The sequence below is a fragment of the Lepisma saccharinum genome, chromosome 4 (genome assembly GCF_977018435.1).
Source record: "Lepisma saccharinum chromosome 4, izLepSacc3.1, whole genome shotgun sequence".
Classification (NCBI taxonomy): domain Eukaryota; kingdom Metazoa; phylum Arthropoda; class Insecta; order Zygentoma; family Lepismatidae; genus Lepisma; species Lepisma saccharinum.
This window is the reverse complement of record NC_139232.1, coordinates 80,670,836-80,684,262: the sequence shown is the minus strand read 5'-3', so window position 1 is coordinate 80,684,262 and position 13,427 is coordinate 80,670,836. Positions and strand designations below refer to the sequence as shown.

The following is a 13,427-nucleotide window of genomic DNA, read 5'->3' as shown; positions in this document are numbered from 1 at the left end:
CAATTTTAACATGTGTAATTTGGCCAATTCCAATATCACAGCCCCTACATAAATAGGCTTATCAAACTTAATCTTTGTTTTTTTTTCATGTTGAAAAGTGCCATATTCTCATCATAAATTCTTCTATAATTGAAGTTGGGCTTTGCAATCAATTTTTTGCTCCGGCTGGGGTCAGTAATTATTTTAACATCAATATGTTTTCTGACATTTTCAATTGTTTTGCCATACAGTGAATTGACCATCAATTTAAACAAGGTCTTATCAAATTGGCTCATTGCAGATGTTCGAAGCTCTGTGTTTGTATCAATATATGGCTTCAACCATCTTGAGTGCCTGAACCTCAAAACTTTTCCAATTTTGGTCACTTGAACACCATGTTTCATCAGGAACTGGAGGTTTTTGTAATATATGACATAATCCTGTTTCGGCTCTAGAGTCATCATCAATTTCTTCTGTTTAGAGCCAGGTGAACACTTAACCTCAGGAATTGGGGGCAGATCAGAAAATGTGTTGTGTAAATCAGCAGGAATTGTCAGATCAACCTCTAAGAACAGGCCATAGTTACTGTCATTAAAATCCTTAAGATCTTCAATATTGAAATCTTCGACCCACTCAAGCCCTGCATATGGCAGTTTTTTCATCATGGCATAACCATAAAGGCTGTTGGCATCTACATACAGTATATAATTTGATGGCAGTGCTGGATCATAATCAGGAATATATTTGTTATTTGCTCTGGCATATCTCTGAGAACATTGCACCATGCCTCCTCTTATACATTGTTCCATAAACAGATACATATCTTGATCCTGGATCAGATCAGCTAGGAGGGTCACATCAAGTTTTAAATAAGCCTTGTGATAATCACCAAATGTCTGGCATTTTAAATTGTTCCACATCAACTGGGCATGGTGATAATCTTCATCAGTGATTCCAGATCCTCTGATTTTGCTGTAAAACTCTTGTTGTGGTGGCAGAAACACTCATCAAATTTAGAAAAATCTGTAACATAATCATATGGATATACACCCTTCCGCCTAATTAATTTCAGGTCCTGATTTGGAAACAAAGCACATGTGATTTTGAATTGATCATCAGATAATTGAGTGGCCAGTGTAGCCAGGCTAGCCGATAAAATTCTGTATGAATCAAGAAATCTTAAGTGAATAGGAACACCATTAACTTTAATTATTTTGCTAATGGCAATATATTTTTCATTATTTTCAGCTAAAATATTTAAATTCTGCTTGTCAAACCCCTCGTACCTGATCAAATGATGAAAATCATAATTGGATGCACCATGGCAAAATATAGGGACAAATTTTGGTCTCTGGATCTTAATATTACAGCTATTACACAGGGCCATTTTGAATTTACCATCTGTATGAGAATGGTGTTTCACCTTGATATTTGTATCTGAAAATTCAGAATCACATACCGGGCATTTTTCTGCATTGTTGAAATCTTCAATCTGTTTCTCTGTTAAAGGCAACATGGGTTTTGATTTTAATAAGACATTAGATGCTATGTTATGGCACTCATTTTCTATTCTATCTGCAAATTTTTTGATGGCATCTGCTCCCATGTATAAATCTTCTTTACTAACAACCCCATCCTGTACAACCACATAACAAAAACTAGAAGGTTCATGTAGCTGGTATGGTGTAATTGAAGATTCATCAGGATCTGGGCTACAGAATGCAAGAGGTTTGAGATTTGATTCAAAATCAGACTATATATTCTGGGTGTTCCAACAAGGCTTCAAATTTTTTGAATTTGGCATTTTCATTTGGGTTAGGCATAAGCATATGAACAGGTTTATGGTTGCCACAGTATTTCAGATGTTCAATTAACTTGTTTTTAGCAATTTCTGCATTCTTTTCACAAACACCATTCACCATTTTTCTACCATCAAATACAATTAAACATCTTCTGCACAACTTGAATATTGTATTGAATTTGTCTAGTTGTGTTCTCACTAAAGCTTCAAGATATAATGGTATAATGGTGTGTATCATCCCCTTCAATTAAGAGCAGATCAATCGGAACAGCAGAATCATCATCAAATGTACTGATTCTGAGAGGTGCTATCAAGCAATTGCCACGGCCAGTAGAACAAATAAATACATTAATAGATAATTGTTTACCATTAATATCCCTGGCCTTTTTTTCAAATTTATCAATATTCTGAACAGACATTGGATATTCTAAACCCTCCATTGCTTCATCAAAATCATTTTCATGCTGTTTATAATAACTTATTCTCTTTGGATTATCTGAAACTGGATACAAAGCAGCTAAAATACACCACAGAAAGCATTTCTGATCATTATTTTCTATGTTAAGCACAGCTTTTTTGTTTTTAATATTAGCAGGTAAAGGCACATATGTGGAACCTTGTAATGGGCTGAATTCAGAAATATTAACATAGAGCTTGTGTGGAGATCCGCATAGGCTCCATCCAGACTCTTTTGCCGCAAATTCAGAGTGTTTAATATTCAATTGATCTATCAAACTGCTTATTATTTTGTCTGAATTTGCATTTGAATATATAGGTACAGTTTCTGTTATGTGGGGCTGTGTAAATTTTGTGCCATTTGGCTTCTTATATTGTGTAAACAATTTGAGGGACAGCTTATAAGAGCCATTTTGTGCATTTAGAATTGCCTGCACATCAGAATTTATACTGTTCAAAAAATTCTTAATATCACATTTTTGCTCTGATACAAACCGGTGATCCCCAAGTTGGCCATTAAAACTGCTATGGATAGGTGGTGCATAGCGTGGCTGCTTTGCTGCTCTAGCATTAACAGGTGCTTCATGCTTCCTTTTCAGACCAGATGTAGATGGTTGAGGGGGCAATGTTGATGACTGTGCAGAGCAAGTACCTTTATGTTTATAAGTGAAGTATTCCATGCTATATTTTCTATGGCATTTAGGGCATATTTTTGTGGGAGTTCTGCATTTGTCTGGATTACAATTCCTTTGATGCTTAGCCCAATTGGGGCTAGATATATTCTTTTTGCATTGATTACAATATTTTTGATTTGGCATTTTTGTTGTTGTTTATTATATAAGGTTTCCTGGGGTCCAAATCAAAACTTTATACTTAATAAAAAATATCAGTTGGGTTCAGTAGTGTGATTTGTGTGTGTGTGTGTGTGTGTGTGTGTGTGTGTGTGTGTGTGTTTTAATACGTTTGGCCTAGTTTTAAGTGTAGCGGAAAAAAATATCAAGAGGGGCATATTTTTAACAAATTTATGGACAACAATCTCACAGAAGTGCCTTTTATAAGTGTAGGCAAATCAATCTGAGGGGGGTCATACTTTCACGGGAAATTCCCGAGGGCATTTTTACAAAAATCTTGGATTAGACAGGGTTCCACACTTGAGCAAAAAGCTCATATGGGCATGTTGAGCTAGTTTTAAGTGTAGTCAAATCTGCCTGAGGGGGGTTCATACTTTATCCACCCAGTAATAGGTCAAATCATACTACTTTAATGCAAGATGAATTTGTACCTAACGTATCCCCTATTTTACTCGATTATCCTCCTTTAGTGAAAATTAAATTACATGTTTGAAGCAAAAATGAATCCCCTAACGCGATTTCAAACCAAGGGGCCCCTGAATTAGAACCGCTTTAAACAAGATTCAAAACAATAATCCATTTGTAGAGCACTAATTCCACTAATTTTCGCAACTTTCTAACCTCTTCCCCTTTCTCTAAAAAATAAAGAAAATCCAAAGACAAGAGGTTGACACATGACACATGTTATCTCGTTGCTGTATCCATCGCCTCTCGGTCACTCGTGTCGATCTGGGTTGAAAAGTCGAGTCCAAAGATCTTCCACGGCAAGATATAACAGGAAACAAACAGATTAATTTTGTAAGTGTTTTTCGCGCTGATTACACTAGCCATTGAAAATTCGACGAATCCAGAACCAACAGGACGGACGAAGGAGGTCAAAGATATATTAATGGGGGCAGCCTTCGTTATCAGACAAACATGTCAACTTCGTGATTTTGATCTTGTGATTTATTGTTCCTAGATATTAGATATTTCACACTCCAATACATACATCTGTGCGGTGGTTACCATCTGAACAGAAAATGTTTCCATATAACAGTAACATCAAAATATGCTGTAAAAATTGTACAACAGGAATTGACTGATAAAACTTTAATGGTGCAGCTAGAATATTCAGGGGCGGATTAGATTAACGGACTTGAAGCCATCCCCGAAATATTCCTAGCCAACCAATAGTATCACAAGAGGGATTACTCACATGCACTTAAAATGCCAATCACCAATTTCAGCTTCTCACGGAGGTTACAGTTAACTCTTTCAATTAAATTAAATTTTTAGTTACACACTCTTAGGTTAAACATATTACTAAAATTAAACCCTAAACACGTTGTATTCTAATTCCACAGAATTATTATTATTATTAAAAAAAATTAAAAAACAAAAAAAACACGCTTGGTTAAGCTTTTGGTAAAACCCCAATCAAAAAATTTGGTAACATTTACTACATTTAACTATTTTCTTTTGACGATTACTAAAAGAATTTGATTCTGGTGAACAGTATTTTGTTTGAGACCTATTTACAAACATTTAGTAACAAGACACTATTTTTTGGCTATTCCCAACAAAATCTTTTTTTTTTTTTTGCATTTTTTTTGTGTGATGATGATGTATTAATGTTTGAACAGTTTTTACAGATATTAATGTGTCATGAAACTGGAAAGGCTGATTAATGAAAGACAATATGTTGTGGTTTTAACGCTACATCGCTCGGAGCAGTAATGGCAATCATATAAGTAATAGTTAGGGCTCTAGTATAGTCGAAAGATTAACGTTATCCTGCACGGTGGGAGCTCGAAAACTTCGGTCTTGACGCATCATCGTGAGGAAAATCTGGGAGCTAGTTCATCGATTCCCGGGATGGATGATTTCAGGTGAGGAACTCTTGCATGCCTCTGCATAGAGCGGCTCCTGCTTCTTAAACTTGAAAACAGCGGCGATGGAACTTATTTACTGACCACGCGTATCCAAACAAAAAGCAGTTTGGCTCTCAAAGCTTTTATGACACCGAGGTTAGGTTCTTTTGTTCCATATGGTTTTCAGCAAACAAAAAACAATTACGAAAAAGTTGTCTTGAACCCTGCAGTGATTTTTGCAAAGTGGTATCTAGGTTCACTGTTGTCAATGTGGCTCTATTGGGGTCGAGACATATCTAGCACTTTTACCACCTAACGTCCGAAGATCAGGCAGGAAAATTCACCAAAACTTCCTAGTTTCTCGTTAAATCGTGTTATTAGGAGCTTCAGAACTACTTACGGTGACCTATACTCCCACGAATGTTTAAACATTCTTGAATTTTATTAGAGCAAAGGACGGTTTAGAGACGAGTCTCTTAACGAGACCAGCATTCGAGACGAGACCCAGAACAAGATTGATGCCTGTAAAATCGAGAAGAGACTAGGGATAGACGATATCGGAAATTTGATATCGCGATATCAACTACAGATCAAATTTTTCATATTAGACAGGCACTTGAAAAAAAGTGGGAATATAATCAAAATGTCCATCAGCTATTCATTGATTTCAAAAAAGCATATGATTCGGTCAAAAGAGATAAATTATATAATATATTAGTAGAGTTTGGAATACCTAAGAAGCTTGTTAGTATGATAAAAGTATGCACCAGTGAAACAGAAAGTAAAATTCGTGTGGGTATTAATGTGTTTGAAAAATTTACAATTCATGATGGGTTAAAACAAGGAGATGTATTATCTCCATTGCTCTTTAATTTTGCCTTAGAATATGCTGTTAGGGAGGTAAAAGAAACTAAAGAAAGACTAAAATTAAATGGTGTGACTCAGTTGTTAGCATATGCAGGGGATGATATAAATACAATTAAGAATAATGCTAAAATATTTTTCAAAACTGCTAAAGAGATAGGTTTGGAAGTTAACAAAGAGAAAACTAAATATATGCTTACAGGCCGAAACCAAGTGTTAGATAATAATCAAAATCTAATTATTGATAACAACTAGTTTGAACCAGTTTCCAAATTCAAATACTTAGGAGTAATATTAACAAATGAAAATTATATTGAAGAGGAAATAAAAAGTAGGCTTAATTCAGGAAATGCATGTTACTTCTCTCTTCATAAACTTTTGTATTCTCGTTTAATATCTAAGAAACTAAAAGTTAAAATATACAAAACAGTAATTTTGCCTGTAGTATTATATGGGTGTGAAACTTGGTCCCTTACATTGAAAGAGGAACATAAACTGAGAGTATTTGAAAATAAGATCCTTAGGAAAATCTTTGGACCTAAAAGGGATGAGGAGACAGGTGAGTGGAGAAGGTTAAATAATTTAGAACTACATAATTTGTATTCATGTCCAGATATTATTAGAATATTTAAATCAAGAAGACTTAGTGGGCAGGCCATGTGGCACGAATGGGAGAGGAAAGAGGAGTTTACAGGATTCTTGTGGGGAAACCTGATGGTATGAGGCCTGTAGTAAGGCCAAGACGAAGATGGAGGGATAACGTTGAGATGGACCTAAAGGAAATCGGTAGGAATGGAAAAGAGTATATAGATCTTGCTCAAGATAGGGACAGATGGAAGGCCTGTGTTGCTGCAGCCATGAACCTTCGGGTTTAAGAAGGCTAGAGAGTTAGTTAGATATATCAAGAAAATATCGTCACAGACGATACGATATTTTTTCCATGTCGTGATATCGTCACAGACGATACGATATTTTTTCCATGTCGTGATATCGGTGATATATCGTCTCCAGGATATATCGCCAAGTATCGTGACTGACGGTATATCGCTGAAATATCGTGATGATCTGGTTCAGCGGTTCTCAAAACATTTCCTCATTGTACAGTTTAGTCGTAACTAAACGTCTAATGTACCCACCATAGGTTTTCTCCGAATAATGGGTTTTGGGGAATTTTTTTGACTGCCTGCTGGAGCGTTTTTTATATGTTGGAGGTCTGTATTTTGTATAGCGCAAAATGGCATTCTGGCTGTATGTGGAAACATGGTAATCAAATAAACATTAGAATCCTACGTTTATTATTTTATTGGGTGTTCCTACGTTTACAATATTTATGATTGTTTAGTTACAAAAATAAAAACGTGAAACACGTGTGTGCTAAGAAGTACATAAAAATTTTAATTTTCACATATTTTTTCTCGAGTTGTTGAAAAAAGTAAAGAACACAAATAAGTTTGTACACAAACTGTCAAGCACAATTTTGGGAGTTTTTATTGTAAATCCTCAGAGTTTCTAGTGAGAAGGATGTGCCTGCATAGCCTGATACAGTTTCTTGAGTGGTTGAAGAATCTCCGAGCTGATTGCGTACCCCAGTTTGAGAACCGCTGGTCTAGTTGATATCGCCTGGACGGTATTTTATATATCGCCAACACTAGAAGAGACCGAGATTCTCTGTCCGGGACTTTTACTATGCAACTTCCACAATATACAAAAAATATTGTAGTTTTGTCACTTTTCTACATCGTTGGTTACTGGCGGCATTGAGGATGAATGATGAACTAGTGAAAGTGATGATGGGACAACATAATGGATGCGTGCCTTATGAAGGGTTTAAACCTGCGTTCTCGGGCTGATCACGCTGTCGCGGAAGTCGGCAATATTCATAATGTTTACATGTTGTTTAATATGAAGAACGCATATTTTGGTTTGATTGTTCAGTTTTGGTTGTAAGTCTACTTTATGCACAGAAAAGCTAATCGGGACGGGACTGGACCTACAGTCTAAAAGTGGGGCCGAAACAACTACAGTATTTGCCTAAACCAGGTATCGAACCCGGGACCCCTTACAGGGCAAGTTTTAAGTTTGTTTTAATAATTACTTTTTACATTAGTTGTTTAACAAGACAGAGACCAGTTCGAGACTTACGAGACAAATACGAGGCTGTAGTTTAGAAATCAAGACTAAACAGAGACAAGCGGTCTCGTTCAAGAAGTTAGCCTCGTCTTGTCTAAGCCCCGCGACAGGTTAAGTTTGCAGCAGGTTTTATGTATCAATCCACTCTAGAGAGGCACTCAGCATCCCCGTGCCAGTCTCGCCTTAACCGCTGAGCTGTTCATATCACAGACAGTGAGAAAATCCGCAGTATTGCAGCTGAACTATTTTCTGCGCGCACGTTTGGGTCTATATATGCGAAAAGTTGCTGCAAGGTTAACCTGTCGCGGGGCTTAGTCTCGGTACCTTCTATATCACATTACCTAGGTTCGAAACGCAAACAGTTTTTTATGAATTCCACAATAAGCTCTTAGAATCTGATTTTCAGTTCCATATAAGATACGATTTTGCTCCTTTCTAATCACCTGGTTTTGCAACGTTGGTCACACATGCAGCAGACTATTAAAAGAAAGTGCTTTGCTGTTGGTTTTGAATGACGAAGTGCTCAGTCTGCAGACGAAGCGAAATTCCTCATGCAGTTGCAGCTGCTGCAAGGTACAAAGTCCCCTCTGGTTGGTGGGTGTGGCGAGAGTTACTGTTTCAAGCACGAAGAGCCGAGGAGACAAAACATTCACTTGCTGTTCATGTATGAAACTGATTGTATGAATTTTTACATATCTAGAAAAAAAAACTTTTGAAAGATATGTAAGTACACTTTATGCACAGATAAGTTAATCGGGACGGGGCCTACATTTTAAAGTAGATCCGAACCACTATGCACTTCCACCGGGCATCAAACCAGGGACTCCTTGATTACAAGGTGACAACGTTATCACTAGGTCTTGGAAGTTGAGGAAATATCATTTTTTCCCCTAGTGTCCGAAGACGAGGCCCAACATAATATATGTTCATTTTGGGTCATTGTAGGCCAGAAAAAGGTGGGTTTTATTTGTCTTTTTTAGCCTTTTTTTAGGTCTTAACGGCTTTTTTTTGCAACTTCTCCTTCTTTCGACTACGTTTTTACTGCCCACTCTCAATTCAAATCATCATCAGATCATCACCATCACCTCTTAAACATCCTTTCTGTAGTAAAGAAATAAATAAATATATTTGAACCATCCCTGAAACGAGAGAAAAACATTTTTGGACGACTGAAGCAGGTAGGTACAAGGTCCTTTAACCGTACCTTGTCTGGAAGGTTGCGCTGTAAATGGCAACTTTCTCTTGTTTTGAAGCTTTCAGCACGGATATACGACCATATATGATACATTAAATATGTAATTAAAACTGAAGTTATTAATTAATCTGGATCGCATTTATACGTCCTTTTTTCCATTTTTATGTCTTTTTTTATATTTTTAGGTCTTTTTATGTCTTTTTTTGACAATTTATAGGTCTTCAACTTCCGAGTTATCACTAAGCTGAGTTCTAGAATAAAATACTGTCGAAGTAATGATAACTATAACCGAGTGACTTTTCAAAATGAGTAATTAAAACTAGTCACTTTCTGAAGTGACTAAGGCCTTTAGGCCTTCTGTCCCGTGTTATTCTTACTGAAAAATTGAATATGCTCTCTCATGAACAGTCCCAATGTTTTAGCTGAGGCTGTGTCCTCGTCAACTGCCACCTACAGTGATATACGTGGCACCCTTCTTATATTCAATTTCCGCCCATTTCACCTTTGGCCCAGGAAGAAAACAACTGCATAGAAAAGTGCACTGTCAGGGAAAAGAGGAAAGTATACGACCACTTCTTCGGAAAGCAATCAAATGAAGAGGGCAAAGAGATGGCCAGAAAGCTCCTGAAGAACATGGATGTTGATGAGGACAGAAAGATATGTCGACACATCACTGGTGCAATGCATGCACGAAAAATGCACAGGATAAGTCAATTTTGTTTGTGATAGTTGCCGATAAAATCAACTTACTGTGAAGGTTATCTGTATTCAATAATATGAGTATGTAGTTAAAGTGATTTAAAAGGTTTATCTTCCAAATATTATTTTCCAAGTTTCAGTATTGAATTTCTGTATTTTGCTAGTCTCATTTTGAGCAAACGCATCCTAATGCACGTTTGAAAAAAATTCAATTTTATAACACATTTGATTTTTAAAATTTTACTTTGCTGCCACTTTTGATTAATCGCGGAAACGAGGATGATTAGTAATAACATGAGACGGATAAAGGGTTAATCACAAGTATACGGGCGATACAACACACAGGATTATACTGTCTGTGGGTCCAGACGCCAGACCCTCGCTAGTGTGCAAAATTCAGTTCAGGGTGTAGTATGTGGAAGGAAGATTGGCAATATTTTTTAACAGACGTTAGTTTTGTTATTGTGTTCGAACTAGCTGGAATTGTTTGAATTTGAATTTGATTTTAAAATTGTGGGAGCGTCAGCACTTAGGCTATTTTGCTCCCGTCACATTATACGGGGGCCAGCCTCTTATCATTACAAAGAACAACTCGAACGTTGCATAATTAAAAAGCTTAAAGTTCTGACTTCTGTTAAAAGCTGAGGCTGTAAACGGGCACTCAGCACACATAAGGACAACAGGACAATACAAACAAAATTATACTGGCCATGGGGCCAGTCGCCAGAGCCTCGTTAGTCTTCAGTCCAGGGTGTACTAACGTGGAAGTGAGGTTGACATTTGGGTGTACTACATGGAAGGTCACCCCTTACACCCCTAGCTGGAAATGTTAATAAATGCTCTATGTGTAGCCTCGTACAAGTTTGTTTATTCTGAAATAAATTATGTGCACACTATTACATTTTCATTATTAAGGTTTCTCTCTCTCCCATTCCCTACTTTCAAAACGAAAGTTTTCATGGAATGATTATAATATACCCAAAACAAATTAACAACAAGATCTTGCTTCGTTTCCGAAATATTTGCGAGGAGAATTTTATGTGAATTACACCGTACATATTGTCTAAACTTAATTACAACTAGCACTGGAAAAAAAAAAACTTCACAGTACTGTCACGAGCACAATTCCACTGCAAATTGAAACGAGCATAGCTTGTTCGTGAGTCACTGGCTGCAGCGCCACGGTGGTGGAGGTGGAAGGTAAAAGCAGGTCGTGAGAAAGCGCCTACCAGAAGAGTCTCAGGGTCTTCCTTAATTGGAAGCGAGGAGAGCTATTTCACCACCACGTGCTTCGTCTCGTGCACGTTGCACTCTGTTTTTGCTAGAAACAACAAAATTCGCGAAGTGATCTTTGCAATGGCTTTATTTCATAAAATGATGTACTTACCGTACCGAAATAAACCAAAATGATTCGAATCGATAAGGAAGGGTGTGGTAAACGGTTTAACCCCACTCATTAGCGTATACTTTCTACTACAATGCGTTGCGTTATACCCTCTACTTTCGTTAGTTTATATTTATTTATGTAATTTGGTAAATACTCCAGCGAGCTTACAACGAGGCTCTGGCGTCTGGACCTAGGGCCAGTAGGGCTGTGTGTGTCCTGTGTTTTGTCCTTACATGTGTTGAGTGACGCTTTACAGCCTCAACTTTTAACCCATGTAAGAATATTTTAGCCCTCAGACACGTGTTTTAGTTCTGGTAAGGGACCCCGTATAATAGGATGGGTACAAAGTAGCCTAAGTGATGACGCACCCACAATTTCAAATTCAATCAATCAATTCAGTGCGAGCTTATTACTGTCAAATACTTCTGGTTTCACGTGGTCAGGAACATAATGTTGAGGAGACCCACCCCTTGATAATTTTTAGCCTCAGAAGTACAGTATATGAAGATATGACTGCAAAACCACACACAACCCATTAGTAAAGAAAAAAATGCAACTAATTGAAGGTTAACATTAAATACACATTTACATGTTTTTATAAGTATGACATCCTATCGAAGTTCAATAAAATTTACCGAAACCGTTCTGAGTTGTAGTAAGTGGAAAGAAAGGGTGTTTAAAATCATTTTCGTGACAAATCATTAAATTTCATTTCAATATTATATCACATTTAAAAATCAGATCCGGTTTATGACTGTCACTTTACGAGAAAATATTAAGTCAATGTTGATGAGTGTGTGAACAATTGCAAGTGCTTAGCCACACAAAAGTCAGCACATTACTCACCTGATCCGCTTGAGCGCCATCTCTTCCGAGCTGATTTGCTTCCAAGCACCATTCAGGTAGTCTCTGCAGATTCGAAAAGCCTTGTCACGCATCTCTGCGTTCTGGTCAGACATCTGGAAGATAAGAGAGCACGGTTACACGAGGAAAAAATATATAAATGGTGTGATTTTTAAATCACGACTTGTACAATTGCAGTTTGGCTACAACAGTTACCCTACAGAGTTGTTGAACGTTTTCAAGAAACACTGAAATGATGAGAAGCTGCCAGCATGCTATGAAAGAGCTACTTCCAAGGTAGGGTGGTGCCGAAGCAAGAGCTGGCCAGCCTTTCAAATTTGTGGACGAGAAAAGGTTGAACCTATTGTACTTTAAATAAAGATAAAATATGCAAAACTTCTCTAATGTTTTGTCGTGGAACCACAGGCAAAAGAGCCTGCTCAGACCTGCGACTCCTGTGCATCGTACTCCAGCGTGGAGGGGAGGGGCAGAGTGGAGAAGGCTTCCTTATGGCCCAAATTGAGTCGATGGAGGGGAAGGTGCGGGGAGACTTTTGGCCGAAGGCTCTTTTCCTTGTGGTCGCTCTATAGTAGTCGATCTGTTCCCCGTGTTGTATCGCGGGCAGAAATAGCCTAAGTGCCGACATGCCTGAGTGTATAAATCAATTTCTGTTGAATGCTATTACTCCTAAGCAAACGAATCCCATGTGACGTGGCGAACCACTGCATATACCAGGATACGAAATCCCGTGGGAGAACAGGGGGGGACCATCACCAACGATCTTGTCCTAAAATCCCCCCCCCCACCCAACCATTGAACTTTTCCAGGGGGAGATTTTTTGTTCTAACAACAAAGATAAACAATTATTTTTTAAGTCGAATCTACTTTACTGGTACAATATCGAAAACACACGCAAGGAACGAACAACAGACTCATCTCTAAGGACACTGAAGCCAGCAATCCCCAGAACACAGAAATTAGTCCGACTTGTTATTTCTTCTCCATTTCTCATCGTCTTTCGTCAGCTACCGCAAAGTATATAAATAAAACATGTAATATCATTTAGATGTGGATTTCATATCGGAAACTATTATCTTCTTAATGTTTTAATTTTTGCCCCTCCCTCTAGTCATGCAAATCACTGTTCATAGTATTAGTAGTATATTGAAATCTTCAATTTGCAATCGAATTTTGAATGAAGGACACTACATATAACATATTGTATATTTTATAATTTAATTATTTAATAATTAACTCTATATTTAATGACACCCATACGCACAGTGGTGTGTGTCTGCTCCTCCCCTCCCCCACCGATCTGGAGTGATTTCGCATCCGCGCATATACTATGCCAATGAAGGATTCTGAA

The 13,427-nt window shown here is 37.5% G+C and overlaps 1 protein-coding gene across 4 annotated transcripts in view; it reads right to left on the bottom strand.

Moving 5' to 3' along the window:
• The window catches only part of LOC145986628 (choline/ethanolamine kinase-like), a 139,898-nt gene that overhangs the window by 71,805 nt on the left and 54,666 nt on the right, over positions 1–13,427 (bottom strand). For all 4 annotated transcript variants that reach the window (XM_083120868.1, XM_083120867.1, XM_083120870.1 and 1 more), the window contains exon 2: positions 12,062–12,174. In XM_083120868.1, coding sequence (XP_082976994.1) covers positions 12,062–12,174 — 113 coding nt within the window. The remainder of the gene's footprint in view (positions 1–12,061; positions 12,175–13,427) is intronic.